We start from the raw sequence: 22,336 nt of genomic DNA on the forward strand, positions 1-22,336 counted from the left end.
TGGTGCCCAGGGAACACATTTGCCTCCGTCCCTATGAATGTGTGGGTATCTGTCCCTGCGTTTGTCCCCAATACACGGTTCCCATTTGTGCCGTTGATATTTCATTTGACTGTGTGTGACTGTCCCTGTTCCTATGATTGTCGTGTTATGTCCTGTATATAAATGGGTTGTAGATTTATAGCACAAGATCAGACTTTGTTCAGAAACACTTTTTAACGATTTCATGCTTTATTAAATCTTGGTGATCTTTGGAGTTAGTATTATACAGGTGTGGAAGAATTTTCAGACAGGCCCTGAACAATAGGACTCTGCCCTCATTAAATCTTTGGTTGCACTAATACAAAGGAGAATATTTACCCTACAATTCTTTATAAGAAACAATGGCTTCCATTTATAGCATAAAAATGAATGAATATTCTAAATTTAATCTTAAAAGAAACCCCATAATACTTATTTATAAATTGACAATATACATTCCTTTTTGGTAAAACTGCATTTTTACCTTAATTGGGAATCGAAATAGATTAAATTCATGTTATTGTACATAGTGTGTGTGTTCTGGTCAGGACTGTGGTTAGAAGTGCAGTACAGCTGAAAGCAGAAGTGATGCGAGAGACGTCCACAGCAGAAGAAAAGAGCTGGCCAAGAACGGAGCCACGGAGTTGGTTGTAGGTGCTGTTGTAGAGACAAAATACATGAAAGCATTTTAAAATTAATGTAGAACTGAACAGTGATTAGGAAGCAAAATGTATGCTTATCAAAGAATAAAATCAAATGTCTGAGTTTGTACTGACTAGAAAGTGCGGCAACACTGATGGAGCTGCTGTTAACGCTAAAGGTCAATTTGTCAAGTGCAGCCTTCATGGTGTCTGCCACCTGTGTTGCATTAGGTATGGTGCCATTGGCAAAATCAAGTTGTGAATTGACCAATATGGACCCTTTCCTGGAAGTGCAAAAACATGTCACAGCACATTAAAATGTCTCATTCAAAATATAGAATTATTTCTAAATGTAGAATTATTTGGAAATGTTTATGATCACTCACGAAAGTTTCAGAATTAGCATGCGCAAGAAGTTTTTGAAGGCTGTTTTGAAAATTGGATTAAGCTGGAAAAAAAGGTAATAATTATGTAAGAACTAGTAACAAGTAACATTACTGCAGTTTGTGTGTGTGTGTGTAAGTAATTTGGCAAGAAATTACAAATAGCAATTACCTGACCAGTGATATTACTTGTTCGTGTTTTGTAATCATCGGAGCTGCTATTGGACAGACTATCGGTAAAGTTTTCATTGATCGTGAAGTTTAAAATGAAAGATGCAACAGGAGCAGCAGTTGTGGTCGACACTGTAGTATTGGTTCCACTGACTGTAGTTACAGTCACATTCGAAGGTACAGTTGCTGTGGTAATAAATTGACATCAGTTACAAGTGGACAAATGAGATTTAAATAAAAGCACAAATTTCACGCTGTCAATTTCCAGCATATACCTACACAGCATATTCAGCAAGACTTTATGTAGTGACTGCTTTATGCAGTAAAAATGATGTATAAATTCATACAACATGAAATCATGACATGCATTAGCATGTTTATCATATACTCACTGTTATTAGAAGAACTGGTAGAGTTGCCCGCGGTCGTCGAGTTGCCCGCAGTCGTCGAGTTGCCCGCAGTCGTCGAGTTTGGTTGAGAGTCAACTGATGATAAAGTTGTTGTACATAAGGGCAAGTAAACATTACATTCCTGAGGTAATTCATTGAGATCAGTTAGGAGTGAAGAAATACAAGACGACATTTGGAATAAAAGTACACCTATGAGGGCTGTCAATATTTTCAGCATATAACTACAAAGCATCTTGAATAAAACTATTATCCTGTGGAGACCACAGACATAGAAATCATTTTAAAATTAACATAGAACTTAAGCATATATTTTTCTTCCTGATTACTGTTATCAAACAATAATAAAATCAAATGTCGAGTGAGTTTGTACTGACCAGAACGCACGGACACACTGATGGAGCTGCTGTTAACGCTAAAGGTCAAGTTGCTAATTCCATCAACCATGGTGTTTACCAGCTGTGTTTCATTAGGTATGGTGCCGTTGGAAAAATCAAGTTCTGAATTGACTATTATGGAGCCTGGCCTGGAAGTGCAAAAACAGGTCACAGTACATTCAAATGACAAATTCAAAGTAATTCAAAATGTAGAACTATTTGTAACTTTATGCTCACTCACTTAAAACCCAGAATCTTCATGTCGATAAAGTTTTTGTATTTGTTTTTGTAAATTGGACGAAGCTGCAAAAAAAGGTAATCATTTAAAAAAGGATTGTGCAGTACAAGTAAAATCATGGCAGTGTACTGTGTGCATGAGTAATTTCACAAGTTACAAATAGCATCATGACTGAATTACCTGACCGGTGATGTTATTAGCTCGTGTCTGGAAATCAATGGAATTGCTGTCGTTCAGAGATGGGGTAAAGTTGTCATTGATTGTGAACTTTAAATTGAAGGCTGCTGCAACTGGAACGGTGCTGCCGCCACTGGGGCTGCTCGTCCCGTTGCCGGGGTTCGTGGGGCTCGTGCCGTTGCTCGTCCCGTTGCCGTTGCTCGTCCCGTTGCCGTTGCTCGTCCCGTTGCTCATGGGGCTCGTGCCGTTGCTCATGGGGCTCGTGCCGTTGCTCGTCCCGTTGCCGGGGTTTGTGGGGCTCGTGCCGTTGCTCGTCCCGTTGCCGGGGTTTGTGGGGCTCGTGCTGTTGCTCGTCCCGTTGCCGGGGTTTGTGGGGCTCGTGCCGTTGCTCGTCCCGTTGCCGGGGTTTGTGGGGCTCGTGCCGTTGCTCGTCCCGTTGCCGGGGTTTGTGGGGCTCGTGCTGTTGCTCGTCCCGTTGCCGGGACTCGTCCCGTTTCCGGGGCTGGTGGAGCTTGTCCCGTTGCCGGATTGAGAGTTAACTGATGATAAAGGTGTTGTACATAAGGGCAAGTAAGTAAACATCATTGCATTCCTGAGGTAATTCATTGAGATCAGTTAGGAGTGAAGAAATACAACATTTGAAATAAAAGTACACCTAGGAGGGCTGTCAATATTTTCAGCATATAACTACACAGCATATTTAATGAAACTTATCCTGTGGAGACCACAGACGAAAAAGTCATTAAAAAATTTAATGTAGAACTTAAGTGATCAGGAAGCAAAATATATGCTTATCAAATAATAATAAAATCAAACGTCTTTGTGACTTGTACTGACCAGGAAGTATGGCGACACTGATGGAGCTGCTGTTAACGCTGAAGGTCAAGTTGCTACTTTCAGCAACAATGGTGTTTGCCACCTGTGTTGTATTAGGCACATTGCCACTGGCGAATTGCAGTTCTGAATTTACATATATGGAGCCTGGCCTGCAAGTACACAAACATATCACAGCACATTCAAATGACAAATTCAAAGTAATTCAAAATGTAGAATTATTTGTAACTTTATGCTCACTCACTTAAAACCCAGAACCTTCATGTCGATAAAGTTATCGTATTTTTTTCTGAAAATTGGACGAAGCTGCAAAAAAAAGGTAATCATTTAAAATAGGATTGTGCAGTACAAGTAAAATCATGGCAGTGTACTATGTGCATGAGTGATTTCACAAGAAGTTACAAATAGCATCATGACTGAATTACCTGACCGGTGATGTTATTAGCTCGTGTTTGGAAATCACTGGAACTGCTGTTGTACAGAGTTTGGGTAAAGTTGTCGTTGATCGCGAAGCTTAAATTGAAGGCTGCTGCAACTGGAACGGTGCCGGGGTTCGTGGGGCCGGTGCCGTTGCCGGGGTTCGTGGGGCCGGTGCCGTTGCCGGGGTTCGTGGGGCCGGTGCCGTTGCCGGGGTTCGTGGGGCCGGTGCCGTTGCCGGGGTTCGTGGGGCCGGTGCCGTTGCCAGGGTTCGTGGGGCCGGTGCCGTTGCCAGGGTTCGTGGGGCCGGTGCCGTTGCCAGGGTTCGTGGGGCCGGTGCCGTTGCCAGGGTTCGTGGGGCCGGTGCCGTTGCCAGGGTTCGTGGGGCCGGTGCCGTTGCCAGGGTTCGTGGGGCCGGTGCCGTTGCCAGGGTTCGTGGGGCCGGTGCCGTTGCCAGGGTTCGTGGGGCCGGTGCCGTTGCCAGGGTTCGTGGGGCCGGTGCCGTTGCCAGGGTTCGTGGGGCCGGTGCCGTTGCCAGGGTTCGTGGGGCCGGTGCCGTTGCCAGGGTTCGTGGGGCCGGTGCCGTTGCCAGGGTTCGTGGGGCCGGTGCCGTTGCCAGGGTTCGTGGGGCCGGTGCCGTTGCCAGGGTTCGTGGGGCCGGTGCCGTTGCCAGGGTTCGTGGGGCCGGTGCCGTTGCCAGGGTTCGTGGGGCCGGTGCCGTTGCCAGGGTTCGTGGGGCCGGTGCCGTTGCCAGGGTTCGTGGGGCCGGTGCCGTTGCCAGGGTTCGTGGGGCCGGTGCCGTTGCCAGGGTTCGTGGGGCCGGTGCCGTTGCCAGGGTTCGTGGGGCCGGTGCCGTTGCCAGGGTTCGTGGGGCCGGTGCCGTTGCCAGGGTTCGTGGGGCCGGTGCCGTTGCCAGGGTTCGTGGGGCCGGTGCCGTTGCCAGGGTTCGTGGGGCCGGTGCCGTTGCCAGGGTTCGTGGGGCCGGTGCCGTTGCCAGGGTTCGTGGGGCCGGTGCCGTTGCCAGGGTTCGTGGGGCCGGTGCCGTTGCCAGGGTTCGTGGGGCCGGTGCCGTTGCCAGGGTTCGTGGGGCCGGTGCCGTTGCCAGGGTTCGTGGGGCCGGTGCCGTTGCCAGGGTTCGTGGGGCCGGTGCCGTTGCCAGGGTTCGTGGGGCCGGTGCCGTTGCCAGGGTTCGTGGGGCCGGTGCCGTTGCCAGGGTTCGTGGGGCCGGTGCCGTTGCCAGGGTTCGTGGGGCCGGTGCCGTTGCCAGGGTTCGTGGGGCCGGTGCCGTTGCCAGGGTTCGTGGGGCCGGTGCCGTTGCCAGGGTTCGTGGGGCCGGTGCCGTTGCCAGGGTTCGTGGGGCCGGTGCCGTTGCCAGGGTTCGTGGGGCCGGTGCCGTTGCCAGGGTTCGTGGGGCCGGTGCCGTTGCCAGGGTTCGTGGGGCCGGTGCCGTTGCCAGGGTTCGTGGGGCCGGTGCCGTTGCCAGGGTTCGTGGGGCCGGTGCCGTTGCCAGGGTTCGTGGGGCCGGTGCCGTTGCCAGGGTTCGTGGGGCCGGTGCCGTTGCCAGGGTTCGTGGGGCCGGTGCCGTTGCCAGGGTTCGTGGGGCCGGTGCCGTTGCCAGGGTTTGTGGTCATATTTGATGATTGAGAGGCATCCTGTGTTAAAGCTAGTATACATAAAGGAAAGCAAGGGAACACCATTCAATTCCAGAGGTAATTAATTCAGAACAGTCACACACACATGATGACATTTTTAATTAAAGTACACCTTTCAGCGGTGTCACCATTATCAGCATAGGCCTTGCAAACTTGTAAACTGTTTATTGCACTAAAAATATTGGTGCAGAATCAATTCCTGTATTTCAATTATGGTAAAATTTCTGGTATTGATTGACTATGATGATCACTCACTGTTATTAGAGGAACTGGTGGAGTTGACAGGACTTGTAGAGTTGCTGTCGTTTGTGGAGTTGAGAGCCGGTGCAGAGGCAACTGGAGTTAAAGTTATTATACCTAAAGTAAAACAAGTAAACAAAAACATGCAGCTTTTTATTTTCTTTTCCATTTACTAGTCACTCACTCCAGAGTTAAATATTGATTTAAATATTTAACTTTTTTGTGAAGCAAACACCTTTGCAAACGTCAGTCATCAGTATAGTTCATTCGTTTCAGTAAAGGTGTGGTTTCATACGAGATATGAGAAGAATTTGAAAAATCAGACCTCATTTTCAGCTTTAGGACTATATAATTTATTTATGCAGTACTTAGTCAAATGTAACCTCATTAGGATGAAGGCTGAGATTGTTCTGACTATTTTGATATGAAATATATGTGTGTAATGTTATGTATAAGTATGTTTAGAGACAAATTTTTAAAACACGCTTAAACAGAAAAAAGGCCCCTAGACCTCAGCCAGATCACATTCTTTGTAACAGATCTCACAGGACCAATATAAGCAATTATGACTGATATAATCATGTTCAGTTAGTCATTGACGTCAAGTTAATAGTGTAACACAGCGAGGCAGGAACAGGATGCAAAGCAGATTAAACATGGAGCATTTTTTAACTACGGTGATTCCCACACACACACGGGACAAAGTCAGACGAATGACAAGACAAACAACTCCCTTAAGAACAAGAATTCCCTTAAGTATCAGAACATAAACCAAACACTACTGCAACACAACATTAACAAGAAGGAAAAGGTGATATAACATAACTGAACACAGACATGCCAACAAAACACAAACTAGCACAGACAGATGAACATAGACGCCCGACAGACAAGCCCGACCGTGGAGTGACTGGTAGTTATAAATAAGCAGAATGAAATAGCATAAATAACACTAAAGGGACAAGTGACTAAAAAAAGAGAATGGAAAATTTACAAAAGCAAAAAATTTAATATCCCATGAGAAATGAAAATTTCTAATATAATGCGTAGTGTACTAGTCCAAATAACCTCTGGGTAGGCGTTACTCAATTGTAGATTTACTGAAAGGGTGTGATCGGTGTATGAGATGTAGCTAAAAAGTGCACAAAATAGTGAACTATTCACATCTTGTTCGAACAGAGATTAAAATCAGATTCTTCCAACAAATGAAACAGCAGTGTGAATGCGGGGGAGCTGTAGGAAGCCTTACCCATCAGGCACAGAACTGACAGTACAACCTTCCAGTCCATTTTACCGTCTCTAATCTAAAACAAACAATAATTACACAGATATGCAAATAATTAAGATTATTAAGAAAACAATTATTGCACTTTATTAGAAGAAAAAATTAAACATCTAAACAATGTGTTTTTTTCTACTCAATTATGCATATTACACAAAACATTTGGGACAAAATGTGAGTAAAATCTTTATTCTCCCCCACCCCCCAGTATACATTTCTACACACACACACACCTTTGTAGATCAACTTAGTAAAATTCAGTGTCACTGAATGATATTCTACACAGTGTATTTAAGGGAAAGCCATGCTGTTACTCACCTGTATTCCCAGGTAACAGTGTTGAGAGATGAGAGAAGTTACTGTTCTCAGTCCAGCAACAATGTACAAATGCAAGGAGAGAACAGACACATTAGCTTTTACACAGAGGAACTCATCCTGCAAGTCCCATGATCTAAGGGGAACACACATGGTCCAATGAGAACTCCGATGGGTGGTGTTGGCCTGACAAACTTGAAAAACAGTATGGCTGTTGGCTTTGTCTTCCAATACCTGTTGGCTTACTTCACCCATCAGGTTATATGAGTCTCCCTGCTGTCTGCCATGTGTTATCATCATAAGGTCAAATCAAGAATCATTACCATCATTCATACATTTGGCTTCTGGGACCCTCTATAGAATCTCAATGAGAATGAAACTAATGACAGACTCCGAAGAGGCGCATACAATAACGCAATGCAATGGAGAGTGGGGGTTCATTTAACGGGGGTTACACAATCAGAATTATTGACATTCTTCAGATTAATATTGCCAACGGAGTAAACAAGTACTCAGTCAATGAAAATACTCGACAAACTCACAAAAGACAACAAATGATACAAAGCTAGAAGAGGGGGATCACAAAGGCAGGGTTTACAGACAAGGAGCATACGTACACACAGGGAATACACAACACCAACAAACGAAATGGAGGCAAGATGCACCATACAAACAAACTATACTGGGACAAGATTAACACAATGCAGAGTAAACAAGGCTTAGAAGTTATTAGTAGACCTTTACAAACTGGAATTATAAGGTACGTGCAATGACCAGCGAAGACAGACCGAATACGGTTACGGTGTATTACACACACACGGAAAATCAGGCAACTAACTAGGAACAGGTGATAATGCTAACAAGCGGGGCAGGATACATGGGGGTCTGCAAGGTAACATTGAACATGAAAATGTAGCGAGTGCATAGAATGAGGAAATGATGTGATTTGACAGGAGGGGTGGGACAGTTTGTTACAGAAACAAAAATGCATATTCAATACTGCAGTGTGGATTATAGTCTCTCGACTAAATCTGTAGTGGCATTTTAAAGAAACTGACATTAGTCCTTGAAATACAACACCCCCTCCCAACAAAACCAAAACAATAAATAGTTCCATTTTGATGGCCTTGCTATTCCCAGTGTGAAAAGAAATCAAATGTTGCATACCATGGTAGCATGTCAGTGTCGCCATGTTAGTTCCATTCATACTTCCATTCATATAAATCTACCGTAAGTGGCCTACAACTCGGGTGGGGATGGGAAAAAGTGCTTCCTTATACTTCTTCCTCATAGTTTTAAGTAGCTGACCTTTTATATACTACAAGTGTAAATTAATACTATTTAATAATCTTGAAAATCTCAAGGTATATGCAATCTATATATAGACTTGGAGAAAACAAAGGTTTTGGACAAAGGTTCATCAGCTGTGTTGTCTATTTGAAAATGCCCCATCAAGCTGCAACTACAAGACCTACACTGCAGTTATTCCACGCAACCTTCAGATTTCAGAAATATAATAGAACAGAAATAGAACATCAGATGTATGCAAAATGGTTCTTATTGTACTTACGAGGACTATGTCCATGAGAGGGTTGAAGCCTTGGAACAAACAGTCAAAGTAATAATCCAGCAATACGTTCATGTGTTTTTAATCTTACAATTTAATCTTATCTACATGCTTCATCATGTAGATAAGAATACCTGATTTATATATTCATTTGTATCCTTCTAAAACTCGACATGACAATAGCAAACACCTATACTATAGATTCTGAAACCTATTAATATACTACATGTTGATGTCAATTGTTTTTATTTATATATGTGTACTATACTGTGAATTTCTGTTTATTATACTGTGTATTGACTTTCTGGATTATAATTCCACAGCAGGCCATCTGGTAACCAATACATGCTATTTAAACTTGATATTTTTAACTGGATCAACCACATCTTTACTTGTTTCAGTACTTTCTATGTTACTTCTGTGATCCATCTGTGATTAGGAGACCCTTTCTGCACATCAAGCATCTCTTACAAATTTCTTAAGCAACTGCATCTTGATCCCTCAGACATCTCCGTATCACTACCTTAACATTTTACCATTATATACACCAGTGATTCTCAACTGGTGGGTCGCGACCCAAAAGTGGGTCGCGGACACGTTCTGGGTGGGTCGCGGACAGCTTGTTAAAAAAAAAAAAAAAAGTACTCTTCTGATTTTGTACTCGTCTTTTATCTTGAAAAAAGAGAGGCACATGCCACAGTTCCAGACTGCGACTAAAATGGTCGCAATCGCGACCATAAATATTAATTTGCGAGTAATAAAATGATTTCACTCGCCAGTGGCGACAGGTGATACAAGAGCATTATTTTCTATGGGTGAAGATTTTTTGTCATTGGAAAAATATCCACAATTTTCTTTTGAGGTTGTATTTTAAAAGTTAACCGATATGCTGTAGTTCCCACTCATGTTCGCTCTGCCCATTAACAAAAGCGGGAATCACCAGCATGACTCGCAAAGCAGCGGAGCAGAGCTGAAACTTTAGCACTAAGAGTTAGCTTGTTGAAAATAGCGAAGCCAAAATTATTGGATTTTTTCACACAGTCTACATTTCTGTCGGACCATAAGAGGACACTCCTTTATAACTGTACATAGTTTTAAGTAAATTTTAATGGGATCAAAAGTCACTCATATACATACTAGGAAACTTGGTTTTTTGCAATAATTTCAATAACTTTTAAACGGTCCATCCAAGACCACCAAAGTAGTTGGATTACATTAAGTTCATCTTTAGTAACAACCTACAACTAAAAGATGGGTATTTATACCTTGCACCAATGTGTGGTGGTAAGTTTTTGTCAAATATTTCAATAGCTTTTAAATGGGCCACCATAATTCCACAAAACAAGTTGTTGATTAGGATGCACTTAATGTACTACTATAACTTGTTTTATGCTCTTATGATGGACATTTTAAAAGCTATTGAAACATTTGACAAAATGTGCACTTAATATTTATACAACTTGTTTTTATCTTATGAAGAATCATTTCAAAATTATTTTAATCTTTGAAGAAAAAGAGCGCGCAGTGCTCTGGGGCCTTTACGACCCACTTTCGTCCATGTTAAGGTCATTTGTAGACGGTAATAGTAGTACATTTAAAATGAGAACATGAAGCCAACTTAACCACAGTTACAAGGAAGAGAAAGACATCAGGCATGTTGGACGACAGAGATCCTAAATAACAGCTGATCTGATGTGAGTGTTGCAATGTTTATTAGTTTGTATATTATTATGGAGCCTAGAAAAAGTTATTGGTGTCTGATTTTTTCTTTTGGGACCAACTGGCTCCTTGAGTATTTTTTTTGTCTGGAGCCCAGCATGAGAACCATCTTGTTGCCATGGTAACCACCAATTGTTTACCCTTTTAATTTGTTATAACCAGAGGTTATAACATTTGTACTGTATAAAACTGGGTCGCGACTTAATGACAATGAGAAAATGTGGGTCCCGGGCTGAGACCAGTTGAGAACCCCTGATATACACCATATTCTTTCATATAACATTAACATTATTTCAAACAAAGCTTGTTTAACAGCTTTGCTCATATTCCTTGCTCATTTCTGGAAGCATCTCTGTACAGAATACGTGCTGCCAACAGTGATTCAGGGTATCAGAAGGGTCCAATTTGTTAATGTGCATCTGTCTGGATACTCAGAACCTGCAGCTGAAAGTCACTCAACATGCTCAGTGGCGGGATGGTGTTCTTGTAGGTGATTAGAAGTATGTGGGTTTTGCCATGCAGAGCTCAGAACTTACAGCAGAGATGAAAATGTGTTTGTACCTTTGTTTAATGGGGAGTTTAATTCTGCAGCAAGAACTTAAACTTCAAATCTATTAAGTAATCTTTACAATCTTTACAAAGATTACAACACACGACAGAAATACATGAAAACATGTATGACCGATGAGAAGTGAAAAATAGAACAATATTCAAACGGAAGAGTTCTCGTCTGAATTTTTTAAAGATCTATTTTTGGTAAAGCCAAATGTATGACGATCAAAAGGTGTGGCCAAAGTGCTTTCGCATCAGTGAGAGTGTGAAACCAGTCCTCTCCACATGCACCAAGATACACACACCCCTTTGTTATTCAGTTTCTTCCCAAACTGGCTAAGGTGACATTACTGAAAATGTTTAAAACAAATGGATTCCAGGGTTTGTCATGCACAAGGTGCATGTTAAATGAATGTCTGGTACATGTATAGCAAATTCCCCTCAAGCACGTGAGCAGCTCCTACTATGTGCTCAGTGATTAAAACTTACCACAACATTGAACGTCAGCATTTTTTTTCAAACCATGTAGGAATGGCTTCAACACCAGGAAATTAACAGTTAATTTGTAAAATGGGGTGAGTTACTAGTACCTTAATACCACAGTGGTACATACACTACATGTAAAAAAGGTAATTGGATTTGTAATACCTATACACATTTTCTAAAGAGTTCATATTTTTATTACAGTAAATATTTGTCAGTTATGGAAACCAAATTTATAGTAGCATTAATAATAAAAAGTCTATAAAAAGACTAACCATACCATCATGTAACAGCAAGAGTGTGGGTCATTTACATTGGCACTACTAAGGGTCACAGTGAGACTGTCCTAGCCCACAGTCACTCAGTCTCAATCACCTCATTACTGAGCACACCTCTCACCTGTCCCTCAAGGTACCTATCGTCTTGGCTGCACATTCAGCCGCAAAAAAGAAAGAGTGAAAGAAAGGAGAGAGTCTCTGTGCCTCCCTACCGAAGGTTCAAGTTGCTCGACCTGTGCATCTGCCCTGTGCATTCCTAGAGTCCCATTGAAAGACATCATTTGCTGCATGGTCAGCTTTTTGTGTGCGAGTAAGATGAACACCATGTTGTGAACCCCCCTCGCCTCCTGTGCCTCCTCAGCCGCCGTTACAGAATGTGCAGCCATAAGGGCCAAGGAGAGAAGCCCCGATTGGGAGCTCTTGCTGGTTCACCAGGTGGCATCATTGGACCAGCACCGCAGTGAGCCAGGCAAGTTCTGGTCCATGGTGGAAAGGTTAGACCACTGCATTTAGGGTCTCTCCATGGGCCGAGCAGCCAGACAGGCAGATCTAAGAACTCTGAGGTGGTAAACCTCACCATTGTCCCTCCTGAGCCTTATGTTGGGAATTTGAAGAATGTGAGGAATTCAGTCCAATGTGTGCTTTGCTTCAGTTTCCAGCCCCACCTGTCTGACGGAGATAAAGTAGCTACGCTCATATTCCTTTATTTCTGAGAGCATCTCGCTACAGAATAATTCCACAGACAGCGATTCAGGGAATCAGAAGGGTTAGTGTCTAATGTGCACCTGTCTGGATTCTCAGAGTAAGCAGATGAAAAGGTATTTGTAGGCTCTTGTATGTGGGTTTTGCCATGCAGAACTCAAAGCTTACAGCAGATATGAAAACGTGTTCATACAAACTCCATATTAAACAAGAGTATAAGTAATTGACAGCCATAAAGATTACAGAACATGACAAATGTGTGAAAACATGCATGAACAATACACGAAAAATGGGACAGTATTTAAAACTGAAAAGTTCCATTCTGAATTTTTTAAAGATCTATTTTTGGTAAATCCAAATGTGTGACGATCAAAAGGTGTGGCCAAAGTGCATCAGTGAGTTAGTGTGAAACTAGTCCAGTCCTCCACATGCACAAACACAAACACACACACGCCACACCTGTCATTCAATTTCTTCCCAAACTGGTTAAGGTGACATTACTGGAAATGTTTAAAACAAATGGATTCCAGGGTTCGTCATGCATATGCTGCATGTTAAATGAATGGCGGGTGCATGAATAACAAATTCTCCACAAGCACTTTGCCATGTCCTACATGTCATACTCCATGATTAGAACCACAACACCACAACATTGTGAACGTCCGCATTTCTTTCTTCATTTAGGAATAGCTTCAGTTGTAAGATGGTAGGTTTCAATAAGCCAGTCTGAAACAATCTATAGTAAGGAAGTTGGAATATATAGTATCTATAGAAATCTACAGGAAACTTATGGAATAGGAAAGAAACTTGTAGTGGCATAAAGTACAGAGGGTGAAGAAAAAAATATATATATTTTTTTATTACACAGGATATGGAGTGTTACTAATATACTAATTCCATAGTGGTACAGATACTACAGTGCATGTGTAGAAATTGTAATTGGCTTTGCAATCCTTACATACACACATTTTCTAATGAGTTCATATTTAACATGGCACGGTTCATTTATTACAGAAAACATTTGGCACTTACAGAAAGCCAATTTGAGAAGGCCCATAGACCTTCCATGCGAAAGGAAACCAGACAGGTGGATCTAGGGGCTCGGAGTCGGTAAAGTGCACCATTGCTGCTAATCTCTACTAATCTCATCTCTCTGCAGCGCTGACGCAGGTGCACACAGCTGCTCCTTAGAGAGACAGTTCTAGACGTTATAACTCGTGTAGACCAATGAGAGCTGCGCTTCAGTTTCCAGTCCGCCCATCCAGGGTTACATCCACCCCACCTCCTCACCTGCGTCAGCCAGCATCATCTTTGTAAAGGACAGTGGGCAAAGGGGATGAGTGGAAGCTACAAGTGTTATATCTGCAAATGTTTACCTGTCATCGTGCACTCGTCATCGTTGCTTTTCTATAGAGAATGGGAATCTACGTCAACGCATTGCATGCTGGGTAGTGGTCGCCATGTTTTAGGACAAATCCAAGAATAAATGGGCCGTATATGCGATATCGCTTACCGTGACAAGCTAAATACAGCAAAAAAAAAAAAAAAAAAAAAAAAAAAAAACTGGTATATTGACACAATAAAGGGAATTAATGGGCTTGATCCATATGAACACAATGCATGGACAAATGATTATAATGAACGACTGCAATTAACGTTTCCTTTCATTATTATAGTAGTAGAAGTATTGATTGTACACATTTCTATATACTGTATATATTATATATACACACTATATGTATTATTGTAGTAGTATTGATTGTACACATTGCTATATACTCTGTGTGTACAAACTATATGTATTATTGTAGTAGTAGCATTAAAGATTGATTGTCTTTCGTGTCTGCCGACGTCACGTTCCCATTCTCTGTTGTAGCCTATATAGAAGTTGTGCACAGATGCAGGATTGATTAATTTAAAAATTAAGAACATTTATACTTGGAAGAAACTGAATATCACGCATCATTACTTTGTCTTTAGTCTATTAGTTTTTCTCCACCTCTCTGCCACCTACCACCCTTTCAAAACAAATCAATTGTGAACAGCAAAAATGTGCGAATTGATTATGCTTCTCTAGTGGAGTGGAACTGTATTGCATTTTGTGGTTTTGCTTTTTAGAGATTTTATCCATTAACTGGTTACTTAAACTGACAACTTTATACGTCTTCTGTCTACCTTCGTCTTGTCCAGAGGTCTTTCATTCACAAAGCTTGTGATTCAGGGGGCTGTATCTCCAGGCCACTGCACATGCACGACCAGATGCAGCATGCACTCCACGCCCACTATGCACACTGTATGGGGCCCCCACAAATTAACTAAGGTCCCCTCATCTACCCTCACAAGTAGGGCTGAACGATTTTGGAAAATAATCTAATTGTAATTTTTTATCTATAAATTGCGATTTAAAATCGCAATTTATTTTTTTCCATTGTTCCACTTCAGGAAACTCTGTTTCAGCATTTTTTTATACAGCTCAGATACAGGGTTGCCGGGGGAGGGGGGGGGGGGTGTAAAAAATGGACTAAATTTAAGTATTATTATATTATTATTATATCGTGATCGATCGCTTGTGGTTGGCGCCAGAGCGAACTACTAACTTTTTAGTTTTAGTCTAAGACGCTCAATGCGTGAGAGTTGGCAACCCTGCAGGTATAGCAACTTGGCTAAAATATGTGCGTGAGGGCATTTGGTAGCGCATATCCAGTGTGTTTAACAAAGCCATGAAGCCGGGATTGTTCACTACATTAACGGACATCATGTCTTTCACTATGAACTCCGTTACTGCCCGAGTTATTTCAGCGTGCCACTTCCAATTATATCCATAAGGAGTTACACTTTCAAACGGTTCGGTCAGTGAACCCTGTCTGCTGGACCGTGGTCAAGCTATCCGCGCTTTCGCGATTCATCCGCGCTTTAAATCATATTGCGCCTATATGCGTGATTTTACGGTATTTCGCTGCTCACCGCATACTAAAGCTGTATAAGCGCAGAGAAACACTTTTGCGTATTTGAAGATGCCGCACTGGTCGTTGGCATTTTAGCCTTACAAATATGAGGCTTTGATTATACCGTTACAGTAGTACTTGCATAATCATTCAATTCCATTTTGGACCAATTCTCTTGTCTTGACTGCTGCTGATGGGGTTTATGTCTAAACGTATCTCGCCTAAAAAAATAAAAAAATAAAATAAAATAAAAATAAATTCCTTTAGCCTACCAACATTTAATACTTGTGCCTTGTTTGAGTTTAAGTGATTATAATTTTGGCAAAAGGCAAAACACTTGCCATAGCATGTGTCTATACACTGAACACAAAATGTATTAAAACACCGATATAACCAGTTTTCAAAAAGAAAATAAGTCAGGGCTATGACTGCTACTTTGTACAGTCCTGTTTCGCTAAAGTGTTCATGCTACTATGCCAAATAGATTTTTACATTGAAACTTGATTTGATTAGCATACAGAGAAAAAGGTGAACGGCGCATTCTTGTATGTGCTAGATACGCTAGCACAATACAGTTCAAGAGTACGAGAGTGTGAGAAGTACATTTAACCCAGGGAGTAGTTGCAGGTGGATGCAGGTAGTCGATTTAAGATTCAAAAGGAACCCTTGGGACTCATGTTTAAGGACAAAAGTGGGTATAGGCAATGAATGACCTGTAAGCCTGCTGGCCAGAATAAACACAGTCTACACAGATTCTTAAGAACATTTTAACCCATTCAGTGTTCCGTTCTGCAAACATAAATGTGTGTGATTTTAGGAAAATCTTTCTTTATGAACAGCTGGTGCATGAAATTGTTTAATAAATAATAAAAAAAAGGCATGGCTGCCCATTACTGCACTAGTGCAAGTTTTATTGTTAACTACTGTATACTGATTATTATTATTACATTTAATTTATAATGCACTTTATTTTTCAGAGAAATCTCAAAGTGCTAAGAGAATAAGACTGAGACAGGTAACATTCTTTGTACATGAAAATGTTTTTGGCCAACATCCTCATTCTGAAAACACCGCTCGGGGCACATGTGCACCACAGTCCATTAGTAATCTCTAGTGTGTGCTAACTGCACAGATGGGTAAAAAGCGAATGACAAATTTTGTTTGCGGTGAGAGGGAAAAAAAAATTTTACTTTTTTTTTTTTACACAAAAGAAATCTATGTCTTGAAACAGATTTGTTCAGCAGCAGAAAATCAAAAAATGTCAGGAATAACACCTGATAACCTGTAACTGGATTCACCTGTTGCTCATCACCACACCCTCTCTTCCAGCTGTTCTTCTACACCTCCGTTTCACTTCCTGCCAATACCTCGCAACCAAGTTGCATACCAAGCACTCCACTCTCCTGTTTGTTGTGTACAGACCTCTGCTTGCTCCCTAGACCTAGTCTCCTCCCTAGCCCTCTGGTATACCCTCGCATATCAATTGCCAACTCGTCTCCTGTTGTTCAATCGATCCGTCAAATAAAAAGTATTGTGCTTTTGCATGAGGATCCCTCTCTGTCTCATTTAGTTACAAAAAGCTGGTCAGGGAAGTATTTCAGCACTATACTAGGTGTGATTATACCAATACAAACAAATAACCGTATGTAAACAAACCAAGCCTATATGGATGCAACAGTGAATGAGGGGTTAAAGAGTGATCAGCAGAAATAACGAAGGGGAACATGATTATCAGTGCCCAGGCCATCAATTGGATTAGTTGCAGGGAGAACGCAGACAGTGTAGTGTGAACCTAAATGACTGGGAGTGATGGATGGACAGTATCAGAGCTGCACTGATCATCAGGCTAGCATTCAGCTCATTTTCTCTGGTCCAAACACCTCACAGGCAACAAGGTGCTGTTGTCTCTCCTTGTCATTCGATTCTTGATCAGTCCAGCATGGAACTGATGTACGCTGCAGGTAATGAAGGTTTTTGTAGTCTGTGATCACCAAGGAGGAGTTCAGAGTACCATCCAGCCAGCGTCTGCATTCTACAGATGACACCTTGAGGTCAATCACCTTCCCCATACTTTCTCTCCACAGTTGCGAGCATCTGAGAAATGTGCTACAGGTCTCACCCTTTTGCTATGTCACAGGGGAACCTCATACTCGTAGTGGCTGGAAGCATTACAAAATGTGATATTTTTCATTAATCTCTCTTCCTAACAGATGAGAGAAGCTCTGTTCAGATATAGTTTGGTGAAGTGCCGAGTAGTTCCAGGGCAGCTGGAACATGGGGCAAAAAAGATTTAACTGTGTAATCCAGGCATGGACACAAGCCCCAGTCTTTAAAAAAAAAAAAAGAGACTATGACCTAAGTAGATTTGAGGCCAGTAAATAAATGTGGAATTTATATATACTGCTCAAAAAATAAAGGGAACACTAAAATAATATCCTAGATCTCAATTAATAAAAATCTTTGAAATCAGTTGAAAATCTCATTTCTACCTGTTGTCTGTTACATTTGCACAAGAGCAGTTGAAATTGATTCAGTGTTGCTTCATATCTGAACACGAAGTGTGGATGACTTGGAGTTACATTGTGTTGTTTAAGTGTTCCCTTTATTTGTTTGAGCAGTGTACATTTTTTAAAGTTTAAAAAATAAAAAACACACTACTCTTCATTTGTACAGATAGAACCTCAGTTAACACTTCTGACAAATTCCAATAGAGGGAATTTGCACGTTCTTTTAAAACTTGTTTGAAAAGTCTAGGAGGGCCCATTTTCTACCAGCTCAACTACATGCACCAGGTGTTATGCCTCTATTCATCACGCAACCTGAGCACCAAATACAAGCAGTGGCAGCCATTTAAGACTTCAGAGATCTCTATAAGACGATCGTTTGAGTGAGACTGTATTAGATGAAAACAATATGTACATATAATTCCATTTCATTTTAGAGTTATTTATTTTCTCAAAGAAACGGTAAGTATATATTGCCTTCATTCATTGTTGTCAATGAATTGCAAATATATTACAAAAATATGTTCATAAACTTTTTTTGGATACAGTGTGTGCAGAAATTAGCACAATGTGCAAAAATGACAAGTTATACATCGCGTAGAAACAAATATTCCAATGTATGTATTTAGTCTCATAACTAACCTGACATTATAAAGAAGATGGAATAGGTATTTAAGCAATGAGAGCATAAACAATAATGCTACGGCGAGAGCCTTTCCACATTTTAGAATACACCTTTAAAAAAGCAAACTACAGAAAAGGCTAATAAAAACCTACAGTAGTGGGCGCTCTGTGTGATATACCGTTATATAGAGTTGTAGCTGTGCATATAACAGCTATACAAAAATCAAGGAGGTGATGGTGTAAAATGTAATGAGCCATGAAATACCATTTAAAATTTTCTGATAAATATACGGATTTTGCACCTTGTCCTGCCACTGAAAAATAATTTGCTTTTAATGGCAAATTGACAAAATTCAAATGCTATGTGGATGTTCTAAAGTCTGTTGAAACCATAGGTACAAATTCACAGGGCACCATCCAACCAGTGGGCCATGGGGCCCCAACAGACTCTAGAATATCCACAGGTAATTAAAAATTCATGAACAACTACTTGTAACAAGAGCGAGTGGAGTCAGATGGGGCCCCCTCAATTCTAATCACAGGGTTATACTTTGTGCACTTGCACTACTATAGCTTAAAGTTAGTCAGCCCTTGGGGTCCCACGACTAACCTTGAGCCCCAAGTGGTTGCCTACACAGAGATGGGGACAAAGTCTCTCCTCTCCAAAAACATACAGCAAAGGGCACCCTAAAACGATTCAAAGCTTCTTTAAATTCCAAATAAGACATGGCTTTAAGGTGCAATGCTAGAGTACACTCGTAATATTATAATTAGTCTTAGCATTAGATGCAGCCTTAATAAAAGATATCAGGACCCCATTTCCCCAAATCACTGCCAGATAAAGATTATCTTAAATGGCAGTGTTAATTTTAAAATGGCAGAGAAAGTGTTGAATTTATGATGCTTTTGAGACCCCAGCAGAGGTTTGGCAATATTTGTTTTAATGTTTTAAAGGAGACAAGTCATTTTTACCTGTATATATATTATCATCTGCAGGAAAATAACCAGTAAGATTTTCTGGGTCCTTTTCACATAACATTCCAGACACAAGTCATAGTCTTCCAAACCAGGAAATTTGGAATTTAAACTGGGGGTAAGCCTGGTTGTTTCGGCCTCTTCATTGCTTGCTTGGCCAATTTTATTTTGTTGTGCCAATAAATAATTATTTGGTATGGTTCATGACAAGTGGTAATCATTTTGCAAAGAGTTTTTAAAAGTATGCAAAATCATTTATTAGATATTAGTCAACCACATTACACATTGTTTAAAATGCAAGATTTTTAAAAGAACAAAATTGAATACGAATGTACAAAAGTTTGCTGATAACACGGATTAAATAATAAAAGGATATTGATTATTGGTATTTTGTTTTAGAAATTTAACAAAATAAAAGCAATATTGAATGCATTGTCATCAAATTCATTTGACAGCATACCAAACCTGCAATGCATTTTTACAGTGCTTTTCATATTTTTTCTAGAAGTGCTACTCCAGTTTTTTTCCCAGATTTTCTTTTGTTTTTATGCCGTTAAAAATCCCTATGCATTTCACTACACAGACCAGGCAGTTTGCATGTCGATTCTGATGGTCTGTGCAAATTTCTTGGAATATTTTAAGAATACGTTATTTAATGAATGCATGACTATGAAATTGCAGATCATTTATTACATTACTACAAATTATAATGACTTGTAATAAGGCTGTCTATTTTGATTACTAGGCCTGTGTCTGTTGGTGTAACTTCCCAGTTGATTTTTAATAACTCATGGTGTCCAACGTAACAGACATTGAGCAATCCCTAAAACAATCTCTCAACACCATTGTGTTCTTGGATATCATTCCATCCAGTATTCAGGCGAGTGATTCTTTACACCATTTAATTTATGATAACTGCACTTCAAATTGATCACAAATCTGTGAGCAATCATAATGAACACCCAAGTGTCCTAGTTTTCTGTAATAGTACCTTTCCAGATGAATTCATACTTTTTCATTGCCTGTTCATGTTTTTATTAAATATAGATCAACAAAATACCACCACCATCTCTACCACTGCAACAGCACAAACAACTATTCAAACGTCTGCTGCTGACTTTACTTCCAGCAGTGCAAAGACAAAGCACCAGCCTAAAGATGTGGTCACATTTCTCCTCATGATCCTAACAACCTTGTTTTAGCACACCATGGACTGTTACCAGATTAAATGTGCAGATCAGTGACTTTCTAATTATTTATGAATTCATAATAGAATATAAACACATTATATGGAGTTATATTTCTTCTCAAATGTACATATTTTATGTACTTTTACTTGGTAAATGGATAAAAAAACGCATCTTAAATTGTCATTTATGTCTACAATTAAATTTCTGCATGCACATGCAAATTATCCTTCAGAAATCTATGATCTTATGTTTGAAACTACATCAATCGTGTATATTAAAGTCATGAAAGCAACGCATTTTTTTAACTAAATGGCAAAGAAACTATCCAAACTATTGTTCCATTCAGGAAGTAATCAAAAACAATCTGGCAGATTCCAGTAACACCAAGAAAAAAAAGGAGGTTGTAGGAATCACACACACACAATTATATATATATATTTATATTTTGCTGGCAGAGAGACAACAAAAACGTAACAAATACTGTGTTGTATATGGCATTGCCATAAACGTCATCTGTATTTCATATTTGCTTACATATATACGTTCTTTAGTGATGCACTATGGTCCTGCAGGAATTTCATTCAATTTCACCATATACCTGTATACAACTGAATTGAAAATGGGGTTGACCTCCCCCTCACCCTCACTCTGTACTTCAGATTGTGGAGCAACGCAACAGTAATGTAGAGATCAGGGCCCATATTTATCAAACTTCTTAGAATTACTCCTAAGAATGCTGCTAAGAATTGACTTATGTCTAAAATAATTCCTAGTTAAAAGCTGAGACTAAAAGTTATCAAGCCTCTCAGTCTCACTTTAAGCAAAATGTAGGAGTGATTCTTAAGTGTCAGCCTCAGAGCTGCTTTACGACACCTGGATGACGTTTCAAAACCCTCAGCAAGAACCAATCACTGGATCGGATTTCATGTTCAATAATATTTCCTGAGAAATGTCAAGATAAAATTCAGAAAATGTTGAAATACCTTCACATTTAACTTAATAATGTTGCAGTCATGATTTTTGTAAAATAACACAGCGTATTTACGTAGTTAATAAATAGTCCTAAATGTAGATATGAAATCTCTTATTAAGGCCTATGTGACACACTGGTATGTATAATTTTCCCTTCTTTCTTTTGTTATTCATATGTTTTCTGATTATTTTGGATACTGCATACATTCTAACTGAATCACATTCAGACGGAGGACCACCGGGCAAGCCTCTTGGTGCAGCGTATCATGGGGGAAGACACTGGTGATTTGTGGAGTGGAGGGGGGTCAGGATCCTGCATTAATGAAATTCTAAAACCTCTCAAAGACAAGGTTATCATTTATTTAGATTTGCACACAAACACTGCAATGCTAATTGTCACTTCAAAATTATTGCATCAGTCAGTAATAAAGAAGCTACTCGTGCTCCCGACCCTGTTGGCTTGAGCGCAGATTCTCCATCTGCCCCTCCCTCTCTGACAGCGCTTCCAAACACCTCCAGTCATGAATGGCCGGAGGAAGAGTGGGCGTCTGAAGGCAGAGGACTCACTCACAAGTGACATACAAGAACTGACAAGGCAGACGTCAAAGCTTAAAATTACAAGTATTAAAATCGCAGTATGAATATTACACTCTTGCACAAAAAAATGAAAGGA

At 40.6% G+C, this 22,336-nt stretch overlaps 1 protein-coding gene and 1 long non-coding RNA gene across 2 annotated transcripts in view; both read right to left on the reverse strand.

Annotated features, from left to right (window-relative positions):
* Positions 1 to 206: 206 nt before the first annotated feature.
* On the reverse strand, positions 207 to 3,952 carry LOC143525675 (uncharacterized). Its single transcript, XM_077019891.1, has 11 exons — positions 3,672 to 3,952; positions 3,491 to 3,552; positions 3,250 to 3,398; positions 2,416 to 2,951; positions 2,239 to 2,300; positions 1,998 to 2,146; positions 1,606 to 1,698; positions 1,215 to 1,399; positions 1,046 to 1,107; positions 795 to 943; positions 207 to 675 (listed from the first exon to the last, which is right to left on the reverse strand). The coding sequence occupies exons 2-11, from the start codon at positions 3,508 to 3,510 to the stop codon at positions 575 to 577; spliced, it is 1,506 nt and encodes a 501-aa protein (XP_076876006.1). The 5' UTR covers positions 3,511 to 3,552; positions 3,672 to 3,952; the 3' UTR covers positions 207 to 574.
* A 1,264-nt stretch (positions 3,953 to 5,216) lies between these two features.
* LOC143525868 (uncharacterized) overlaps positions 5,217 to 22,336 on the reverse strand; it is a 33,878-nt gene continuing 16,758 nt past the window's right edge. The window contains exons 2-5 of the long non-coding RNA XR_013133745.1: positions 7,156 to 7,196; positions 6,805 to 6,859; positions 5,571 to 5,672; positions 5,217 to 5,326 (exon numbers count right to left, since the gene is read on the reverse strand). This is a non-coding gene — a long non-coding RNA (uncharacterized LOC143525868). The remainder of the gene's footprint in view (positions 5,327 to 5,570; positions 5,673 to 6,804; positions 6,860 to 7,155; positions 7,197 to 22,336) is intronic.

Source organism: Brachyhypopomus gauderio, chromosome 1 (genome assembly GCF_052324685.1).
Source record: "Brachyhypopomus gauderio isolate BG-103 chromosome 1, BGAUD_0.2, whole genome shotgun sequence".
Taxonomy (NCBI): Eukaryota; Metazoa; Chordata; class Actinopteri; order Gymnotiformes; family Hypopomidae; genus Brachyhypopomus; species Brachyhypopomus gauderio.

What these genes read in the sequence shown, in the direction of transcription:
- LOC143525675 (XM_077019891.1), bottom strand. Translation starts at nt 3,510, where the DNA reads ATGAAGGTTCTGGGTTTTAA. An exon ending in ATGCTAATTCTGAAACTTTC is followed by an intron (nt 944 to 1,045) that starts GTGAGTGATCAT and finishes TTGCACTTCCAG; the next exon opens with GAAAGGGTCCATATTGGTCA. An exon ending in CAGTGTTGCCGCACTTTCTA is followed by an intron (nt 676 to 794) that starts GTCAGTACAAAC and finishes TCTCTACAACAG; the next exon opens with CACCTACAACCAACTCCGTG.